This window comes from Ylistrum balloti, unplaced genomic scaffold (genome assembly GCF_031769215.1).
Source record: "Ylistrum balloti isolate Yb309-2 unplaced genomic scaffold, AGI_CSIRO_Ybal_v1 Utg370214, whole genome shotgun sequence".
Lineage (NCBI taxonomy): Eukaryota > Metazoa > Mollusca > Bivalvia > Pectinida > Pectinidae > Ylistrum > Ylistrum balloti.
The window spans coordinates 454902-477200 of NW_026782182.1; the positions used below are offsets into that span (position 1 = coordinate 454902).

At 31.3% G+C, this 22299-nt stretch overlaps 1 protein-coding gene across 1 annotated transcript; it reads right to left on the reverse strand.

Annotated features, from left to right (window-relative positions):
* Nucleotides 1-1568: 1568 nt before the first annotated feature.
* On the reverse strand, nucleotides 1569-22190 carry LOC132551777 (cyclic AMP-dependent transcription factor ATF-6 beta-like). The gene is made up of 14 exons (XM_060215920.1): nucleotides 22042-22190; nucleotides 14754-14845; nucleotides 14391-14505; nucleotides 13671-13783; nucleotides 12794-13061; nucleotides 12389-12576; nucleotides 10858-10935; nucleotides 10594-10701; nucleotides 10238-10341; nucleotides 9812-10072; nucleotides 8930-9076; nucleotides 8214-8319; nucleotides 5383-5467; nucleotides 1569-5093 (listed from the first exon to the last, which is right to left on the reverse strand). Exons 1-14 carry the CDS (start codon nucleotides 22112-22114, stop codon nucleotides 4963-4965), a joined length of 1869 nt encoding a protein of 622 aa, XP_060071903.1. The 5' UTR covers nucleotides 22115-22190; the 3' UTR covers nucleotides 1569-4962.
* Nucleotides 22191-22299: the final 109 nt, after the last annotated feature.

The window sequence follows — 22299 nt, forward strand, 5'->3', positions numbered from 1 at the left end:
CGAAAATATGGAAAAAAATATAAAAACTGTTACTTTTCAATAAGAAAAGATAAAAATGTTTATTTCACATGTACATAACAACTCATGTTAACCCACATCTTACACTACAATACTTAAACATCTGAGCATCATAACAATTACCGACATAACATCAAATGCATTCCAGACTTTGTTTCAATGACAGTAATTAGGTTTAATGACTCATAATTTTTAATTTATTGAAATGAGAATTAATTCATGATGGTAACAGATACACATGTAAATAAAGATTTTCAGTTAATCATAAACAGCATTATCCCATTTTCAAAACCTAAGAGCTCTTTTTCTGATTTCCCTTTTTTCTACACCATTGGAATAACATGATGAGAGTAGTCTAGAAAGAGTAATTGACCATCCTGTGATATATGTGATAAATATTCTGCAAAATTTTAATCCTATTTAATTAGGGTTTAGCACCTAAGACAGATATCAAGATAAAATCAGGTTTTTATGACTGAAAACATTCAACAGGATAAAGTTTACAGATAATGTGATGTTTATAGATTTAAACCCTTTGAATCTTCTTTACGAACCACTGATTCTGATGCACATCAAATTGTTTAATATGTTGTGTAAGATAACGGCTTTCAAGTAATAGCCATGTCTTGTAAAAGTAGTACTAATCAATGCTGCACACTACCAACAAATTGTACTAACTGACAACTAAGATTGCACCCTTTTATCACGCAGATAAATTTCCCTGAATACACAATAATTGAAACTGGTTTTATTTTTCGTTGGTATAGTATCATTAATTTGGTAAAAGTTGTTTTAATTGGTGAATTACAATAGGAATCTCCAATATGATATTAACACCTACAGTTTTGCGTGGAATACCATATATCAGGATATTTTTGCACGTACAATTTTTGAAAAATACCCACAATGCATCTTTTGCAATTTCTGTGTATTTTAATTTCTTTTGGTGATTTCATTGCCTCAGAAATTTGAAAGGCCTCTTTTGACATGTATACCAGTGTAGCTTCTAAAATCAACTGGAGATGTACCTGAATAGTCACACTAGAGTAAGGAACTACATACCGACTAGTGTTTATCTATTATAGAAGTATTCACGACTGTTCAGGTGTCTGTAGGTATGTCAGTTCTATAGAGGTATTGCAATTGTTTACAATAAAAAGATGAAAATATGCAGTTAACTGTTTGCAATTTGAATTTTTTGCAATTCTGAAAGTGACACTATATTTGTAAAAATTAGATATGTGCAAAAAACCCTGACATTTATGATATTCCACAGCTGCAGATATCCCAAATAATCACTCCCATAACGTATCATTATGTTATCTCCCTGTGTGTATTGTATGTAGTAATATATAAATGAATGTTATGTACACACATTTACAAACCAATGCAACACAGAACTACCAACCAATTAAAATTAACAGTACTCTCTGCCAATATTGCAATTGGATTATATATATCATCAAGGAATATTTTTACAAAAACAATTTTCATACAAGTAAAGATTTCAATTGACTAAACAATACATATATAAAAATAAAAAGAAGAAATCTCACTCCATTTGGAAATAATCAAAATGTACTGATTAAAATATGACATCACAAAACCTACAACAATTATAATATCAAAAACATAAATGGCCTCTTTGGATGTGTGTTTGGATTAAAATAATTTGTCAGCACTAGTCTCATTAAATACAATTCTCTGTAAGTTCATAAAAAACCAATGTTATTTATCAGAAATAATGAAGTAACACTCTTTGAGAAAATTAATTTGTAAATATCAGTGATCTTATCATGGATTTTCTTAACCATAAAATGTTACTTTGACTAGTGCATATTAACACTATTGAAAGAATTAACTTAAAATTTGGGTCCTTTCTTTAGCATAATATAAGTAAACTCCTTATGATGCACAGACATAAATGGAACAAAACATGTATATACATACTGTACATGTACCATTAATATTCACATCTGATTCCAAACAGGTATAATTACTACTGTACATTTACATTCCTCCTACATTACATGTATCTATCAACATTACATCAATCACCAGACTCACCTTACAGTAACGCTCATTATAAAACAAAATATATAGCAATCTAACAAAGTCTACAGTATGAATATAAATCTGAAACTACTCAATAATGTTATAATAATGGTAATGAAGGGTAAATGATAAATAATTTATGATACTTACATACCTGCTGCCTTGGCATGCACTTTGCCACGAGTCCCATAAAAATAATTAAAAAAAAGACGTGAAATACCAAGAGGTCCCCCAAGACCTGTATCACTCACAAGGCTTCATTAGGCTGAAATTGTTTCATCCAAACTAATGGAAAAGGAATCCTAAAGTTTCAGAAGAAAATTTGCTCTATTTCACCATTCAGTCCAACCTCTCTTGGCCTACGGGTGGTCAGACTTTAGTTCCCTTCCCTAAAGGATGCTACTGACCAAATTAGGTCAAAATCCTCTTAATCATTCATAATGAATAGTGATTTGAAGGAAAGGTTGATGGATAGACGGACAAATGGCACGGTATGCCATAAGTTCACTTGGGCTCTCAGGCCAGGTGAGCTAAAAACACTCTATTCTACCATATGTAAAACTCTATCCATATTTCATTTAAATCTTGTCTGGTGATATTAAACTTAGTATTGTGCCTTGAACACATTGCAATCTTAAGCTATATCTTTATAAATATAAAACTGTGTTCCTGATTACAAATTAGAATGATAACGACTAAATTTTGATTGGCGAGATATTTCTTTTGTGTGAATATCTGAGAAATTAACACATGCAATGCTGAATAAAGTACCTGTGCTATTTTTATAGATCCTGAAAGTTTTCAGACTTCAGAAAATTACTGTTTGTCAAAGATCAAGAACAGTTCAGATTTTTAAATAACATAATATCAAAAAGATCAAAAGATTAAATTTTGCTGTCATTTTTTAACTTAAAGCAAAAAAACATGTGCAGCACATCATCACAATTTCTCTGAATTTCCTGTGCCTGAACACAAGGATAAAATTTTGGTACTTATCGTTCACCAAATTAGACCTGCAAATCATCCTAACAATGGTATACAATCATGAATAATTACTATGCCATCTTTGTAACATACTGATACATCAGAAAACCTCCAATGTATTTACAGGTCTTTTATGCCTCTTACACAAATATTCAGCAAAACTCTACAAAAACCGGACTATCTGGAGACCGGTTCATGGATGTCAAATCAACTAAAGCAGTCATGTAAGGCACACTTTGGATTATTTATGCATATATGAGGAGTCAGACCAGAGTCCTTTCTGATGAGACATTTATTCTCCAATGACTGTTGTGGGAGGACCACTGACTTGTGACTGAGATAAGAGTACACATATAAAGAGTTTACCATCGTGAACATCGTCAACTCATTATCCTTGCCTAGTCAACAATTGAAAGTGTTATGCCATTTGATATGGTAAAGATGATTTTAGCATGATGTATTTATAGAACAAAATGGATGAAAATGTGGGAAAGATATATGTTAGAGAAGTTGTTTGGATATACATATTATAAAATGAATTTGCACCATGTTCAGATTTTCCGTTGCACAACAAAATTCATATTAAAGAATGAATTCCTCATAGATCAATAGAGTGGAATGTGAAAGTGATATATTTACAATCAGCTGTGAAAAAATGAATGTTTATCTTAAATGCCAAATATCTGTTAAAACATTTAAATTTCTGAAAAACAAAATATCAAATATTTGTATGGAAACTGACACAAGAAACACATGAATGTGTGATGTACCAATTATAGTGTCTAACCTTACTGGTTAATACAATAACTTGTATCATTTGACAAAAAATATTTGTGTGTGTTCAATGAATTTTATAAATGCAAAGTTATACTTCATGAAACTATCAAGGATTTCTATAAGTAATGTTTTATAAACAATTTCAAATTTGATTTGAAGTTAAGACCAAAAGAATGAAAATATGCTAGTTCTTCAATTTTCTGAGATAAAATTACATACCTCATAAAATAGTGAATTATTTTCTAACCATTCCAGTTACACTGTAATAATGTACATTTTTTCTTCCATAGTCCAGAAGGAAATGAATTACAGGATTATATTTTTAATTTATAAATATAGACCAATAATTACAGATACAGGCCCTTTTTGTGAAATTCCTTATTGTTTGGATATTTCAATTGATATCATCTGCTTCCTTCATGAGATTCCTGTATCTTAAAAATTCATAAAAGAAAAGAAAAAAAAATTGAAATGAAGTCATATTTTATAAAAAATTAATCTAACTACACCTGAAAATATGTCTGCTTTGTCAGGCACTCAATACAAACAAAACAAAGACTGATATTTGAAAGAAATGTCCTTACTTCAAACTGAAAGAATATCTTACAGTACAAAGCAGATAATAGAAGTTATTATAAGTAAATATTTGAGGAATTTGTGACATAGTCTAAAAAACGAATCAAAACAATCTACAGACATGAGGTTCTACATACAATTTTTCATTGTACTGTATTTCTCAAAGCAATAGATCTGGAGTATCAACAACACACCTTGTATCCCTGGACACAAACTTAAATACTTACTATTAAATGTTAATATTGAAATACTATTGTTTCTTAAAAACTGAAAAATATGGAATATTATGGGCTTATTATGAAACATGGGCCTATTTAAGGATAGAAAAAGTAAGATCTAGTTTTCCAAATTTTTCAAGGTTTCCATGAAACATGTCCCTTTTTCCTGTTGTCTCAACCCTTTATAATGCCAGATGTATGGTGAGGTTTTCTGTATATATCAGTTCAAGACATCTCCCATGTCTCTACACAAAATGAGATCATTTTTTCTGTACTCTAATCATGGATCCATGAGGAACACAGGTAATTTAGTCCAATAAATAGGAAAAGTAAGTCAGGGGAAGAAGGATTCTGATGCATTGTGTCTTGGTAGTGATGACTTGTGGACATGAATGAGTTGGGTGTTGAGAACTTCACAATCTATCTGCATCATGCCAATGTTCCCAGCAGGAGGCTGCATGGTTTCTAAAAAGGGAAAATAGAAGAATTCTAATTCACCTGTTTAACATAAACCAATTCCAATAAAATGTATTTTTAGAAAGTTACTTTGATCTTAGGGTCTAGAACGTGTTGAACATGTGCAATGTACAAAGCAACAAGTCAGCAAGTAAGTTTCTGAAAATAAAAATGACTTTAGGATTATATCTGAAAAGTAAGGAAAGTCAGACTAATAGACAAACATTTGTATAGGGCACCTGCAGATGTACTGCTCCAGATATTGGCTAGGAGAAGATGAACATATCTACAGACTTACCATTGAGAGTAGTGGCTGGCATCACTAGTGACATTCTCGGTCTCATGGTCTTATTGTGTGCTACTGCTGGTATCAGGAAGTAGTCCTATAATACAAAAAATATTCTATTATCAAAATGTTACTTTAAAATACAATAATCTATTATCAAAATGTTACCCTATAATACAATAATCTATTATCAAAATGTTACCCTAAATTACAATAATCTATTATCAAAATGTTACCCTAAAATACAATAATCTATTATCAAAATGTTACCCTAAAACACAATAATCTATCATCAAAATGTTACCCTTTAAAATACAATAATCTATGATCAAAATGTTACCCTATAATACAATAATCTATGATCAAAATGTTACCCTAAAACACAATAATCTATTATCAAAATGTTACCCTAAAACACATAATCTAATCAAAATGTTACCCTAAAATAATCTATTATCAAAATGTTACCCTAAAATACAATAATCTATCATCAAAATGTTACCCTAAAACACAATAATCTATTATCAAAATGTTACCCTAAAATACAATAATCTATTATCAAAATGTTACCCTACAATAAATACAATAATCTATCATCAAAATGTTACCCTAAAATACAATAATCTATGATCAAAATGTTACCCTAAAATACAATAATCTATTATCAAAATGTTACCCTAAAATACAATAATCTATGATCAAAATGTTACCCTAAAACACAATAATCTATTATTATCAAAATGTTACCCTAAAATACAATAATCTATGATCAAAATGTTACCCTAAAATACAATAATCTATTATCAAAATGTTACCCTCAAAAATAAAATACAATAATCTATTATCAAAATGTTACCCTAAAATACAATAATCTATTATCAAAATGTTACCCTAAAACACAATAATCTATTATCAAAATGTTACCTAAAATACAATAATCTATGATCAAAATGTTACCCTAAAATACAATAATATCAAAATGTTACCCTAAAATACAATAATGATCAAAATGTTACCCTAAAATACAATAATCTATTATCAAAATGTTACCCTAAAATACAATAATCTATTATCAAAATGTTACCCTAAAATACAATAATCTATTATCAAAATGTTACCCTAAAACACAATAATCTATTATCAAAATGTTAACCTAAAATACAATAATCTATTATCAAAATGTTACCTAAAATACAATAATCTATGATCAAAATGTTACCCTAAAACACAATAATCTATTATCAAAATGTTAACCTAAAATACAATAATCTATTATCAAAATGTTACCTAAAATACAATAATCTATTATCAAAAGTTACCCTAAAATACAATAATCTATTATCAAAATGTTACCCTAAAATACAATAATCTATTATCAAAATGTTACCCTAAAATACAATAATCTATTATCAAAATGTTACCCTAAAATACAATAATCTATTATCAAAATGTTACCCTAAAATACAATAATCTATGATCAAAATGTTACCCTAAAATACAATAATCTATGATCAAAATGTTACCCTAAAACACAATAATCTATGATCAAAATGTTAACCTAAAATACAATAATCTATTATCAAAATGTTACCCTAAAATACAATAATCTATTATCAAAATGTTACCCTAAAACACAATATTCTATTATCAAAATGTTACCCTAAAACACAATAATCTATGATCAAAATGTTACCCTAAAACACAATAATCTATGATCAAAATGTTACCCTAAAATACAATCTATTATCAAAATGTTACCCTAAAATACAATAATCTATTATCAAAATGTTACCCTAAAATACAATAATCAAAATGTTACCCTAAAATACAATATGATCAAAATGTTACCCTAAAATACAATAATCTATGATCAAAATGTTACCCTAAAACACAATAATCTATAATCAAAATGTTACCCTAAAATACAATAATCTATCATCAAAATGTTACCTAAAATACTAAAATACAATAATCTATTATCTATAATCAAAATGTTACCCTAAAATACAATAATCTATAGTCTATAAAATTTCCCACAAAGAATCCGTAATCCAAAGCATACAAATAAGAATAGGTCCTAGAGGGTTTCACCTTCTTGTTTCCTCTAGCTGAATGTAAGCATGGTCTTTTCATTTCTCTTTATCACATGATGATCCTTAATGTCATGATAATCTTTTGTGAATCATGAATTCTTAAGATATAGCCAAAACAAACACCAAAATCAAATGATAGATTGAATAACTGATAAATCTCATATACAGCATGGATGTAACTAGAACTCTTCCTGAACTAGTTCCTTATGTTCAAAGCTTTTCTTGAGAAATCGTAATAACAAACTGGAAATGTCAATCACTAGTGGCTATCACAAATATCTGACCACACTTAAAAGGTGGTATACACAAAGATGACCTACACCCAACTTGTCCTGAAAATTTCAAGACATTTGCTTCAGTAAAGTTTGCATTAGCATTTCTTAAGAAATAGCAGCCACAACCTTAAATGTCAAATATGGAAAATTGGAAAATTGCCCCCACCTCCTCCACCTCAATAAGCCACATACATAACCAGATCATGCTGGAAATGTGGCGTTCACATCCAGGTCACAAACTGAACTTGTCCCCATTGTTATGAATTAATCCTGAAGGAGTGAACATGGACAAAAAGCAATTTGAAAAGCCCACAATATGATAATGCAGGGTTAAAAAACAATCCAATTAATGAGTGACAAAGTTTTTTAACTACTGAAGTAATTTTACAATGAGTTTAAATATTTTATAAAAATCAATATCATTAAATGTTATCAATCTATTTCAAATTGAAACATTCAGATGTATAAAGTTTACCGTGTTGAATGAAAGAACGTAGAATGTGTCATTGCGTCGAGGTAAGGACTGCCAGAAGTTCCTCACAGTATCGCCTTGAAACAACTGTAGTTGATTTTCTTGTGACCTGTTAAAAATATCTTAACATCTTATTCTGCTTTTGTAAAAAGAAAAAAAAAGTTAAGAATATCTTAACTATTTCACGATATCGTTAATCGCTAATTCAGAGAAAATTCTGAACCTGTTACTAACTGCTGATATAATCTGCTTCCCAAACACGCCCCCAAGGATACAAGTGAATACTGTGTTATAGCCCATGTGCATATACAATGAATGGAAGGTGAAAGAGATCATTTTCCATTTATTTTTTTTAAACTACAGACACACCCTTTAAAGACTGAACTTTACTACTTTAAACAACTTTACATCTATAAATGTGTGCATCTCATTAAGATTTTTTAAAATGATGTAGTCACTCTTGGAAATTGTCAATCTAATTGGAACAACATCTACTCCGATATTCCAAGAACTTCACAAACAGATATTAGGAAAACAGATATTACTTCCATATCAATACACAACACAATATGTTGTCCATGTACTTATCAATATATCAATGTAAAGTATAAAACAGGACAACACAGAGGAAGATAAACGTTAAAGAATTGATATGTAAAATAAATCATGTCGAGTTTCATAAACACACATTTTGTTAAGTTAACAAGAATGTTGTATACCTATATTGCTGTTCTCTCATATGACGGAGTTCCCTCAATGAATATGATGATGTAATTGGTCGATTCTCCTTGCTGGCAGGCTTTCTTGGTTTCTTCTTTTTCTGCTGTTCATGGCGTTTCATCCAGCCAGACAACTGGTCTGCAAGTCTTCAATTACAACAATGATTTATAAGATTATAGGAAAACGAATAGCAGAGCTGTGTAAAATATGTGCAATACAATGAAAACCAGGTCTACTGTGGTTGATTTACAGACAAATGAGGGATTTATTTGTTAAGGGGGGGATTAATCATGAATTAACAGCTGTTGTTATTTCCTTTCTCACACAGCTAATGTCACAATTACTGATATATCCTGATGATTAGTCTTTATAGATCTGAGACTGCTATCATAATGAAGTTTAAAGTCACCATATTTATATCCTTTATTAATTTACCATAATTAGACTCTATATAAACTTACTACATTCAGTCTCACTATAAACCTACTATGTTCAAACTATATAAACTTACTATATTAAGTCTCTAGACTTTTACTATACTTAGACTCTAGACTTACTATATTTAGACTCTAGACTTACTATATTTTGATTCTAGACTTACTATATTTTGATTCTAGACTTACTATATTTAGTCTCTATATAAACTTACTATATTTAGACTCTAGACTTACTATATCTAGTCTCTATATAAACCTACTATATTTAGACTCTAGACTTACTATATGTGCACTCTATCTAGACTTACTATATTTAGACTCTAAACTTACTATATTTAGTCTGTATATAAACCTGCTATATTTTAACTCTTTATTGACTTACTATATTCAGACCCTATATAAACTTGTCATATCATACTGTTTACAAATCAGGTCAAATCTTACCTTATCGACTCTGTTTTGTTAAAGTATGATGGACACGTGTACAGTTGATACAGTGTGTTATTGTTGATTTCCTTGGCATGCTCTGGATTTTCCTCCATGAACTTTTTAAGTCTACTAAATGGATAATCTGGCATGAAGCTTCCTACTGAAAATGTAGCTTTTTCTTCTTGTACAGCAAGGAGTTGTCTTCCCTTGTGAACAAACTGGTTGGGACTAGGGTTGGTCTGTTGACTTGTAGCACGAGATGTTAAGATCAGATTACTGAAATTCAGAAATTCAACATAATAATGTATAATTTGCAAAGCACTAATTGATTTCTCATCAATTACATTTAACCAATTTATTGAATGTAGAAAATGGAAAAGGCTGGAGACATAATAATTTTGTGGTATTATAGAGGGTTATATATTTTAATAAGGATCTTACCTAAATGTACCAAAATTGAGTGTGAATAAAACAAAAACAGCCATGAGGCAGATTTTCTTGGCTGGTGGAGCAATGCCAGTACCTCTACTCTTCAGCTCCTCATTCTGGTAAAAACAAAATGGCCAGTTTTAAATCAAGTACAGTTATTAACATTTCAAGAGGAACTTATTTATCTTGTAGCTAAAAATAAGGTATAAAAGACACAATGAACATGAAGGTAGTAAAAGGAACAATGTATTTCTATATACATATAAAACTTCATCAAACACCTGTTTTATCAGGATTATTTAGTGGTGACATATAGCTCTATAAGGCAGAGTAACTTACTAGCTAACAATGACTATCACATTTCCTACCTCTGTCTGCATAATACATAGCCTTCGTCTCAACTCCTCATTTTCCTGTTGCAGTTTTTGATTCACTTGATTGTACTGGCTCAGTTGTTCCTCTAATGTTTGTAGATACTGTAAACATGATTTAAAGTATATTTAGTAAATTTTTCAGTTACCTTGGCTTGCAGAACTTGGCGTTAATGGCCATGCTCATACCAGTGTTTCCTGTATATCTTTTCTATCAGTTTTTCACCTTAATAACAGAAATCTGTAAAGGTATACACTTACTTCTTTCTTGCGCTTCCTCGACAAACTTGCAGATTCTCTATTCTTTATCATTCTTTGCTGTCTTTTAACATTCTTCATCTGGAAAATTAAAATTGAACATGAAAATTGGATTTAAAAATTCTGTCAATATCTAACAGAACTTTTTGTTGTCTGTCAGTTACAACAGAATGATGTGATCCTCAATTTTCATGATTGACTACGGGCAACAGATCCATGAGTGTTTCTTATCATTTTGTCAAAATTTTTCGGTCCATATATTTATCAATTAATCTCAAAATACATGCTAAATTGGTGTTAAATCATACCAAAAAGCAAAGGAAAGGACAGGAGCGACCCATTCCTAGCTCTGTTGTAGGAAGTTAATCAATGACTGCATGCAGATTAAAGTTTAAGTGCTTACTTACGAACCATGACATTTAATCAAAGTTAATGGAACGTCATGTGATGTTCACTGCCAGCATTGCAGTAATATAACATAGTAAGGTCTAAGTTACGAAACTGTGAAAAAAATCACAGGTAGTCCTATCACTTGTATGGTGATTTAGCTAATTTCCAAAGCAACACTTTTCAGTTTTAAGCATAAAAGCATTACAAGCATGGTGATTTATCTGTCAATTATGCATTCTCCTACTGTTTCAGACCAGCTGTCATCATAACATCGGCATACACACTTATTTTTATGACCCCAGATGTGTGATGTTAGTGCTGTCGTTTCTGGACAGAATACATTACCATATTAATTTGATTTTTTTGAAATTCATTAGTACTTATAACATTTATGTATCAGTCTTGAAATAAGTATTGTAACATGTGAAGTCCACTTCAATGCTGTGCCTTGTTTCATTAAAGTTAATCCGTAAAATACATACAGCGTGATATGAAGGCATAAATGTAATCACAAGAATGTATTGTCAATTCCTCGTTGATTTCTGTGTAAAATTTTTTGTCATTTTTTCATGAATAAAAATATTTTGTTTTAAGATAAAAATGCCACTTTTCATTTAAACTTGTGCTTTGGCATTTGATGTGTTCTTTCAGGTAGAAATGTTGTGTCATCAACTATAGTCATGAGCATGAAAACGCTGAAATAGCCCACTACGAATATTCAAAGTCTTGATGTATCAAAAGTTATTTGGTGGTCCCTTGAACTTTGAAACAACAAAGTCTGACTGCAGTTAAATATAGAAGGTGACTGAGAAAATGTAGCAGAGTTGATATGTATGCCACTGACTGTTAAGTAGTTTTTATGCTTTAATTGTAGCCACATCAACCAAACTTTTTTGGCAATCTAGGTATACCATGTAACTTCACTGTGATAGACTACCATAACTTTGGAATATCTACTCAGACGTTGGATTTCATTTTCTGTGTACTGCTTAGTTAACTGATAACAGTGACAGAAACAAGTGGTCATAAATTCAATCCTTACGGGGCTCCACAGAAACCAAGGGGATATATGTGATGATCCAATTCAATGAATTTGGAACTACTAGTTTAATTTTCAAAATCTAAACCCTGAAACAATACAAACCTCATGATCAACTTGCACAATAGGACTGGTAGCCATCTTGATTTGAGGTGTAGGGATTACTGTGGTCGTAACCTTGGGAATCTCCACCTTAGTTTTCTGGTTTGCAGAAGGAGGTTGGAATTTTAGAACTCCCTGTGAAGTAAGCCTCTTAAATTCTTCAGGCGTTAGCACTAATGGTTTCCCAGGTTCTGAATTAAAGGTTATAAAAGAAATAATTATATTTACAAAAACAGACACCGAACAAACAATTTTGAATTGGAACTCAACAGTTTAATTTTATAAAAATCAGCAATTATAATAAATAAATGAAAGACATGTTATCAAAGTTTTATTTAAATCAAATTCTTCAGCATGAAATCATTTTTAAAAATGAACAGGTACAAATGTTGAGTTTGTTTTAATTACCTGTCTTTGGGAGGGCTTGTTTTTGTACTGTTGTAGTCTTATCTACTGACAGTGGTTTGGGCTGAATCTTCACTTTTGAATTTAGAATGGAGTTTATATTGACAGAGGTATCAAACCCTGTCAGGACTGTGCTACAGGTTTTTGCTGGAGCGTTGATGATGACTGGTGCCCCGGTCTCTGATTGGTCACCAATAAATGTGAAGGTCTGAGGAATGCTTGTTGGACTCTCCGCCTTCACATCGTGATCCACTATGTACATCTTATGTGACTGCGAGAAATAACATCAAAAGATAAAAGATACAATTCAAAAATATGTATGTGTATCTTTAAAACCATATGACAAAGTTCTTCATAAAAATATTGTTGGATGCTCCTTAGAACAAAACTTTCCTTACATTTTTATTGACAATCAGAAATCCTTTAAAGGTTGGCTATTAACCTTTATGTACATACTTTGTCATACGCTTCTGAACATAAATATTTTGAATGAGAAATATGACTGGAACTATCATGAACAACAAACATTAATTCAAAATTCTACTCTGTATCTGCATTGAAGCTGTCTCCTATAGTCTTTTACAGTGTAGAAATTAAAAAGAACTTAAATTCATGATATTTAACAAGCCTTGTATTTCAGATATCAAATTTTGTCTTGACTTTGTTTTTTCCCTGCTGGAGGATCCAGACAGTGTGATATTTCAAACCTAAATTTCTGTAGACATTAAAATCTCTGCAGTATTGACCAACTTCTCTCAGAGTTACTTAAAAATAAATGTAAGCTGATAAAAATGTGTAGGAACTATTAAAGTTCTAATTCATAATCAAAAGACACAGCTTCAACTAACAACCAGTCTGTTTACATTAATGTGTGTCTCACCTGTGATACTATCCCATCAGAGCCCTCAGAGGACAAGGAGGATGCTGGAGACAGAGGTTCTTGTTTAATCAAGAGATCAGGTGATAGTTGATTTTCATATTGCACGGTCACACCTGGTGAAAATAAAATGAAATTTCATTTCTTATGGACTAGCTTCAAAATAGTTTTTTCATTTTAATGTGATCATAAAGTGACTTTATGTATAAAGCAAATATATTTAGTGTCATATACATTATACAATAAACTCTCCACTAACTTTGTCATATCACAAAGTCAAACTCATATTTACTTCTATTGTGATACAACTCATCACAAACCACAGTATGGTGAACTTACCATTAATTACAGTATACAGTCACCTTCAATAACATAGTATGATCTGCATGCACAATATACTCTCATCACTCTTTCCACAGTACTAATATGATCAGCTCATGTCTAATTTGATGCTTACTCTTCTGGAACCACTGGTCTCAGTCTCCTTGTACTTCTCTCTGTGTCATTTTTTCTTTTGACCATGCTTTGGCCTAATTTCATCAAATTTGATTTCCAGTTAAGATTCTGTGATGTTGACAGCATTTTTGTTGCATTGTTCTTCTAGAGTGTATACTCATCATTATTTCCACAGTATGATAAACTCACCACTAATTCTACAGTGTATACTCATCATTATTTCCACAGTATGATAAACTCACCACTAATTCTACGGGGTACACTTACCACTAATTCCACTGTCTGAACTGTCACTGAACTCCTGTTGTAAATCGTCATGGAATGTGGTACATGAATCAGCAAAAGCTGTGAACGTGTCATTGTTTAGGGCATCTAAAGTCAGCTGAAAGCAAACAAGTATCTTTTTTAAAAAATGCACTAGTATACGAGAAGCTGTTGGAAAAAAAATGGAATCATTATGTAGGTTATACACAAAAACTCTGCAAACTTATTGTGAAAATTTGTAATTTGTTAAAAAACAGATGAATTACTGATATAACTTACAGACATAAACTTGGTACATTTGTGAAAATATATTTAACCATATTGTGTTTATCATTTTGATTTATAATTGAGTTGAATTGAACTTACTGTTGGAAAGTCATCAGGGAAATCGCGGACCAAGTCCTCAGGACTTAGGGCTGTATCCACTCCAAGTATCTCTGACAGGTCCATGTCTGCTTCTGTATAATTACATTAACTCATAATTATGTTGTATCGTTAACAATGTTCAGTGAAATTTCAGCAAAGCACTGTTTTGTTACAGCTATATTTGCACATCCACACTTTCTTTCACAGTAGAATACGAAACGTATAATAATATACCTAGATAGTAGATATTATGAACAGTGTATCTGCCCGTCTAAAGCAGTATGTTTTAAATTCCAAAACATCAAGTCCCATTTGATCAAAAGCTATTTATAGAAAATACCATCTAAGTTTAAGGTAGTTATTGAGTGTTTGTAATATTAAAGAATTGCGTCATTTAGGAAAATGTATTTATGATGCAAAAGGGTACTATAATGAAATAAAACCTATTCACTCTCTGTACATTACCTATAGTTGTATATCTATGTACACTGTATTGTATACTGATAAGCCATGGCCAATGGCATCAAGTTGAAAAACTACAGGCTTAAGGATTGATTTAACCAAAGTATTAATCTTTAGGAAGCACTTAACACATGTAGATATTTGTAGATATGAAAAGGTGAATGATTAATTTTGAGTGATTTGGCAGAACAGCATATTTAACACATTTTTCAAAAAACCCATTTCTTTTTACAATCAAGGAAGTGTACGTCATATATATGAACAGAAAAAAAAATAAAGCTGTGTACACTGTGCCTGTTCATTGGATATACAACAGCAGTACTTCCCTGTCTATACACAAGTTTATACATGTACTGCTAAATATACATACATCTTAATGTGCATGCACTCATTCAATAGTCTGATAAAACATAAGACAATCATAAAAGTGACATTTAAATTTATTTAAATTACCAAGTAGATGTAGTGGTTAATTTTTCATGTACCTATATACATGTTTATATGGAACCAGTAAGTGAAAAATCAATACTCCTATCTAAAGGTACATTTCCTATAAAAGGTTCAACATGTGTAATGCAATAAAATTTTGTTACAAAGTATTAGAATAAAATTTTCATGATTTAATTAACAATAATAGTGCAGCATGCTTTTAACTTGGATTGAGGATGTGAAAATATCAATGTGTTGGAGAGACACAAATTGTAAGCTTCTATGCGTATGGTAATAATGTATACACTATATATATGATAGCCCGTGGGATATCATGTCTCCATATCAATGTTACCGTTCACCATAAAATTTGTATCTACCACGGGGTATGCTGTTCCAGCTCACCAGACTCAGCATGTTGGCCTGAAGTCATTCTACTTATTCCATTTTAACTTACACAATTAAAACTACTGATACAGTCATGTTAGTTAGAAGCTAAACAAACCTGTTCACTTCTCTAAATTGAAAATGTATAGTAGATGTTCTCATAGGAGTCAGAGTGTTTGCCCCTGGATGTTTTTTTATAGCAACATGATATTTTTCAGATTTCTAGATCTGTGTAACATGAGCTGTCTAATATGTATATTGATAATGCAACGAATTTCTTTATTTATCACAAAGAAAAGTAATTCGTATATAACATATAAAAAATGGTGAGTAACTTATGACTGATGTTATCATAATGATTAAATCATTGATGTATGATTTAATGCTGAGATAAACATTATCAATTTTACAACAACTGTGAAAATAGTGATGACGATGATGATGGAGATGTCTGATCTTTATTTTCTCATTAAAAGTTAGATAATTTCTCCCTTTTTCTTTGTTTCTTTCTACACTATATGAAATTTGAAAATTCCTCTTGAACTATGATAACAATCTTTAACTGTCAAGTCCAGTTGTCAATTTTGTTTTTCTGATATGTCCCAAATTCCAAAGGGTACAACTAGGGACCAAGAGGAACCCATATATACAAAGAAATATCAATAACAAACTTTAATTGTCAAAATTCAAGATGGCTGTCTGTCAATCATCATTACTAGTGAAAAGGTGAACCTAAATATGAAATTTGAGAATGTTCCTTTCAACATTTCTCGAGATTTATAGAGTGACAACAAAACATTACTCTCAAAACCCAAGATGGCTACCTGTTGGTTATATAATTTTTCAGATCAGTCACAAAATCGACAGTATCAGATTGTGGGTTAATTTTTTTTTGTAAGCATGGTCAAACACCCATAACTATTTCAAGAAGCATGTGAAGTATATTGCCATCGTTCATTGATATCTTCATTATATGCAAATACATAGTTTAATTACAGAAACTGAAATATTGTTTCCTTTTAAACAGATATATAGAAAATTACAGTCAACCTTCTGTCAGTCCCAACAAAATCAAATAAACATTGTTACATTTGATTTATATCATATTATGCTTGTGAAAATAAATGATGGTTTTGAAAACTTAGAGGTCACATCACACAAAATTACAATGAAATGTTTAAAAGTCCTCGCAAAGTAGGAAACTCTCAGTATGTTGACAAAAAATAGGTTGATTATAAAATGACTTTTAAAATACCAAAATGTTACAAAAAAGCATGTACATATAAGCCTGAAAAAAGCATGCCTCAGCATGTGTAATGACTGAACTGATATATCAGCATGTGTAATGACTGAACTGATATATCAGCATGTGTAATGACTGAACTGATATATCAGCATGTGTAATGACTGAACTGATATATCAGCATGTGTAATGACTGAACTGATATATCAGCATGTGTAATGACTGAACTGATATATCAGCATGTGTAATGACTGAACTGATATATCAGCATGTGTAATGACTGAAGTTAGAACTGATATATCAGCATGTGTAATGACTGAACTGATATATCAGCATGTGTAATGACTGAACTGATATATCAGCATGTGTAATGACTGAAGTTAGAACTGATATATCAGTATGTGAATTTTAACTTAGAGGTAATGCCATGGGTTAATGCTTTTTAAAATCCTCTTATTAGTGTTTACTTGGTACATCTATGAGTGTTACAATTATCTATCTGGTGTAATAACTAGGGAAACTTTGTGCAATATTACCTCACCAACATGTGACGTGAAACACTGTTGCTCTTTCCAATTGACAATACACATGCTAAAACAATTATGTACATAATCTGGCAGTACCAGGTGCTTAAGACTGTCATTTACAACCTGCTAGCAGAGGGTTTACCATCAATGTGAAGAGTGACCACATGGAGTGATTATGGTGACGCCAAAATCCTTAACAACAATTGGGCATACATACAATTTCATGATGTGTTAAAAGAATTTCAGTTGTGAGTGAAACAAAAATAGTAAGGGTTTAACTTATCACCAGTCAATAAAATATTGATCTTATTTTAAAAATCATGTGCTCCCATTGCCTGCTTATTCAAACTGACTGGAAGTTTACAATATCCATCTATCTTAGTGTATTACATATAAAACCCAAAACCTGAAATGTTCGGTTAATAATTATCTATAGCTTTGGTAGGGAACTTAGTTATTAAACAAGTTTTATGCTCACTATTATGGCCTTTTGGCCTTTCAGTGGATGAGTGTGATTTGATCTTCCTAGCACACAGTGTTATGGATTACCACCCTTAGACTTGGGTTCAATTCCTATTGGACGCTCGGCAGTAATGTGCATTTCGCCTCTTCTTTCACATAATCAATTATTTCGGTATACTAAAACAATTATCTCTTACTTACACAATGACATATTTTCTTCAAAGCATAACTTTTAGGACAAAAATGTCGAAGTACCAAAATGTGTTCAAAATCCAGGTGAAGGGGGAAGGGAAGTAGTAATAGATGGTGGGGTGAATTTGTGTACTCCGTTCCAGGCCCTGGCCCTGATAACTGTACCAGGAAATTAAGAAATAATTAATAACTCCAGAACGAAAATTGAATAAATCTCAATAATTTTTCTACATAAATCTACTTAAATGTTTTAAAAATCTGACATTTTGAATGAATCAATTTAGGTATCGAGAAATTTTTAAACCAGTGCTTTGTTTTTTTCAGGAAGTGAAAACTTGTATGCAGCACTCAACCGTGAAATCTTTCAATTTTTTGCAAACTACAGCTATCATAAAGTTTGATTTAAGATTTTTTGAAATTCCAAACAATATTTATTCCTATCTGATTGTAAATACATCAGTGTCACCCAGAAATAGGACATACTTTGTATCTAATCTTACATTTATTATGACTGCGGGTCATTTGTATGCATGCGATCTCCAGACCCTGTGCTAGGGGGAGGTAACTCCTTCATTCTGTATCGATACAGAAGATTTTGATTTGTTCTCATCAAAATTAGTGTACAATCTTTATTATCTGAATATGTTATAACACCTCAATTATGGCAGTAGAAATGAACTTGAAATAAAATATGTCATGCAAATGTAACTCTTATACTACTGTTATCCCCCCCCCCCATACATTTTTACAAGATATCATGTACATTACATATAGTTATTTATTTCACTTCAACAATGAGAAAGAAAACCTAATGGACTTATGTTGTTGTGTTGTGACAATATGCATCCAATATATGTAACTTAACACCATGTTTTTTACTTTGTTATTTCAAAATTTAATATATCACATTTGTATTTATTTTTTCCATGTTAGTTCTTTTTAAATGATTTAACATTACAATTAGATAATTATTTAGTATAGGAATAACAACGAGATAATTACTTAACATACAAGTTGATAATGCATTGATTAATTGATGAATGAGCACAAGATCATATGTTCTATCATATTCAGGACAATCGAAAATGTGGAAACGAACTCATTACTTAAGTGCCAGGAAGGGTGATATGAAACAGTCAAAGACTTTTCAACGCAGAATGTATATGTTAAAGCAGGAGTCAGTTACCTACAGATTATTTATATACAAAGTACATCAGACATGAAGCTATTTTTGTTCATGGAAATGGTGTAAATGGGCATGATTTTAGGAGAACTTTTTTTGTCCATTTTAAAGCAGGTTAAGGTAACTTGTTCCACTGATAGCAACCAATCTTCAGTATTTAAGAAGAACCAAACTGGGCATCAGATTCATGGAAGTCTGCAGGGTAGAGCTAACATCAGGTCCTCCTTAAGTTAAGCATCAGTTAAGAGTAGCAAGGAAAGAGAAACATCTTAGCCATAATGACTTGTACAGTACTTTAGAACTAATGTATCACATAGAAGGTTATAGTCATGAGTTAGTCATAGGTCCAGATCTTAGATTTTGTTTTAGGAATTAAGGAGCTATTGGATGAGTTAAATCTACTGCTTCAAATTGATTCAGATGAAAAATTGTACATGTTCTGTGACACAACCATTCTAGTAGGAGATTTTTTTATGTTTCTGCATTTTATTTCAAAATAACAAAATCACTCCGGTAACATTTTTAGATTGATCATAAAAAATCAACTCAGATTCATGAATTTTTTTGGCAGTCTATCAAATTTCTACTTCCTAATTTATTGAATGGCTGTCCAATACATAGTACTAAAAGGGAATCCGCGATTAAGAATTCTTTAGAAGAAATTTTACCAAACGTTTAAGTAGTTTATGGTTGGAATCATATTTTTAGAGACAAACAATTTTTAACTAAATCAGCATAGGAATAGGATATTATACAGCATTTGAGATGCACTAGTGAACAATTTAACAAATGGGGTTGAAGGTTGGGTTTTCGCTATTGCTTACTAGGTAGAATTTAGTTTCAATTGGTTTAATGGGAGACAAGAATTATATTTTGACATAGATTATATGAGACAATATCTTGCAGAATGTATTTCAAACGGTATTTTTACCAAATTTCCTATGAAAAAAAATTTTAAGAAAAAAAAAATGAATTGAACTTTCTATTTTGATATTTTTGTTGATTGTGAAGCACAGGGATGGTGTCATATTTCTAATGTTTTTGATGACATATTAACTTCTGATGCTGGTTGTAATAGGTGGTTTCAGAAAAGATGTGTTAGTAATGAATGAAATGTAAATTTTTAGAAGGATGAATTTATTTGGAGGTGTGAGAAATGTTAATGATAGCAGTGCAATAAGATATCTTGAATAGGGTTGTAGGAATAAGGAATGCAAATCTATTATTTACGAAATAACACAGCATTATTTATCAAATAATATAATTCTTGATTACATAAATTATTAACAATATATCATCCACAGGGTTTCCACCAGGATTTGAAAGAAGGTGGGTACAAAACATGACGCCAGCGCCAAAGGCACCCGCTGGTGGGGGGTCTGGGCCTCCCCCAGAAAAATTTGAAATCTGCATGCTCTCAGATGCATTTTCCGAGCATTTGAGAGGCAAAATCTGCATCTACTTTTATACTACCTTTCTCTTTGAAAAACATTGTTAAAAAAAACATTGGTCAGCAAAAAGAAGGTGGGTACAAACCCACCTTCTTTAAGCTAAGGTGGGTATTTGTACCCCGCGTACCCCGCACTGGCAGAAACCCTGATCCACATGATCATTGTTCTTAATTAGAATTACAAAACATATGTAATAAATAATAATAATTTGAAAAACGGTTTTTCATGCAGAACTTTATCCTCGTTGCAAGACCTGGTAACATTCTTACTTCTAATACTAAGAATGACTGAGGGTTCTATATATTTTTCACTTTATACAAACATACATCCGAACGAAGGAGTGACCTCCCCTAAGCACGAGTCCGAGTCCGGGGATCGAGTGTAAACAAACAACCCGTGATCATAATAAATGCAAAATTAGACGTGAAGCTTGCGTCTTCTCTTGGTAAAACTGATATATATAATCAGACAGATATAAATATTGTTTTGAATTAAAAATAAAACGTTTGATATCTGTAATTTGCCAAAAATCGGAAATATCACGGTTGAGTGCGGCGAACAAGTTTTTATTCCACGAAAGATGCAATTCGTCGATTAAAAAATAATCGATATCTAAATTACCTCATTCAAAGTGATTTTTAAAACATTTAAGTATTTATCCGACTTTTTATTCTCGAGATATTAACTATTTCATAATTTCCTGGTAAGTGTATCGGGGCCGGGAAAGGCGTACTTAAATTCACCCCATCGTAAAAGATACTGCTGGCCGATAAAGATAGTTAAGACTCGATTCGTTCTAAGGAAACCGACATTCCGATAGTCATAGCAATTAACATAAACAGGTTTCTAATTTACGTCGATAATTTAAAACAAAGCGACTGATAACATCAAAAATCCAGAAAAATCGATAAACAACATCATGATCAGTCATGTTCAAAGGATAACAACTTACCTAGATCTTCATTTGAAAGCAGGTTATTGGAATAGAATCTCCTGTCTACATCCGTGGCCATATTTAAGGTCATGTTTTCACAGATTAGCAGAAAGAATGTCGTTCAACAAAATAATACATTTTCCCTATGACATATCTCTTTTCGCGTGTTGAGTTTTATTTTATTTCCCAGAATGCCATTGAAACCGGAACAGGTTGGACTTTCTGGTTGGCATCACGATTTATGGTTGTAACCAAGTCATAATATACCAAAATGTT

Bases quoted from the DNA above. Each gene is read 5' to 3' on its own strand.
- LOC132551777 (XM_060215920.1), bottom strand. From the start codon at position 22,114: ATGACCTTAAATATGGCCACGGATGTAGACAGGAGATTCTATTCCAAT. The intron at 13,062-13,670 runs GTGAGACACACA...TATTTCTCGCAG, and splicing joins CTGATGGGATAGTATCACAG to TCACATAAGATGTACATAGT. The intron at 5,468-8,213 runs GTAAACTTTATA...TTTGTATTATAG, and splicing joins ACGTTCTTTCATTCAACACG to GACTACTTCCTGATACCAGC.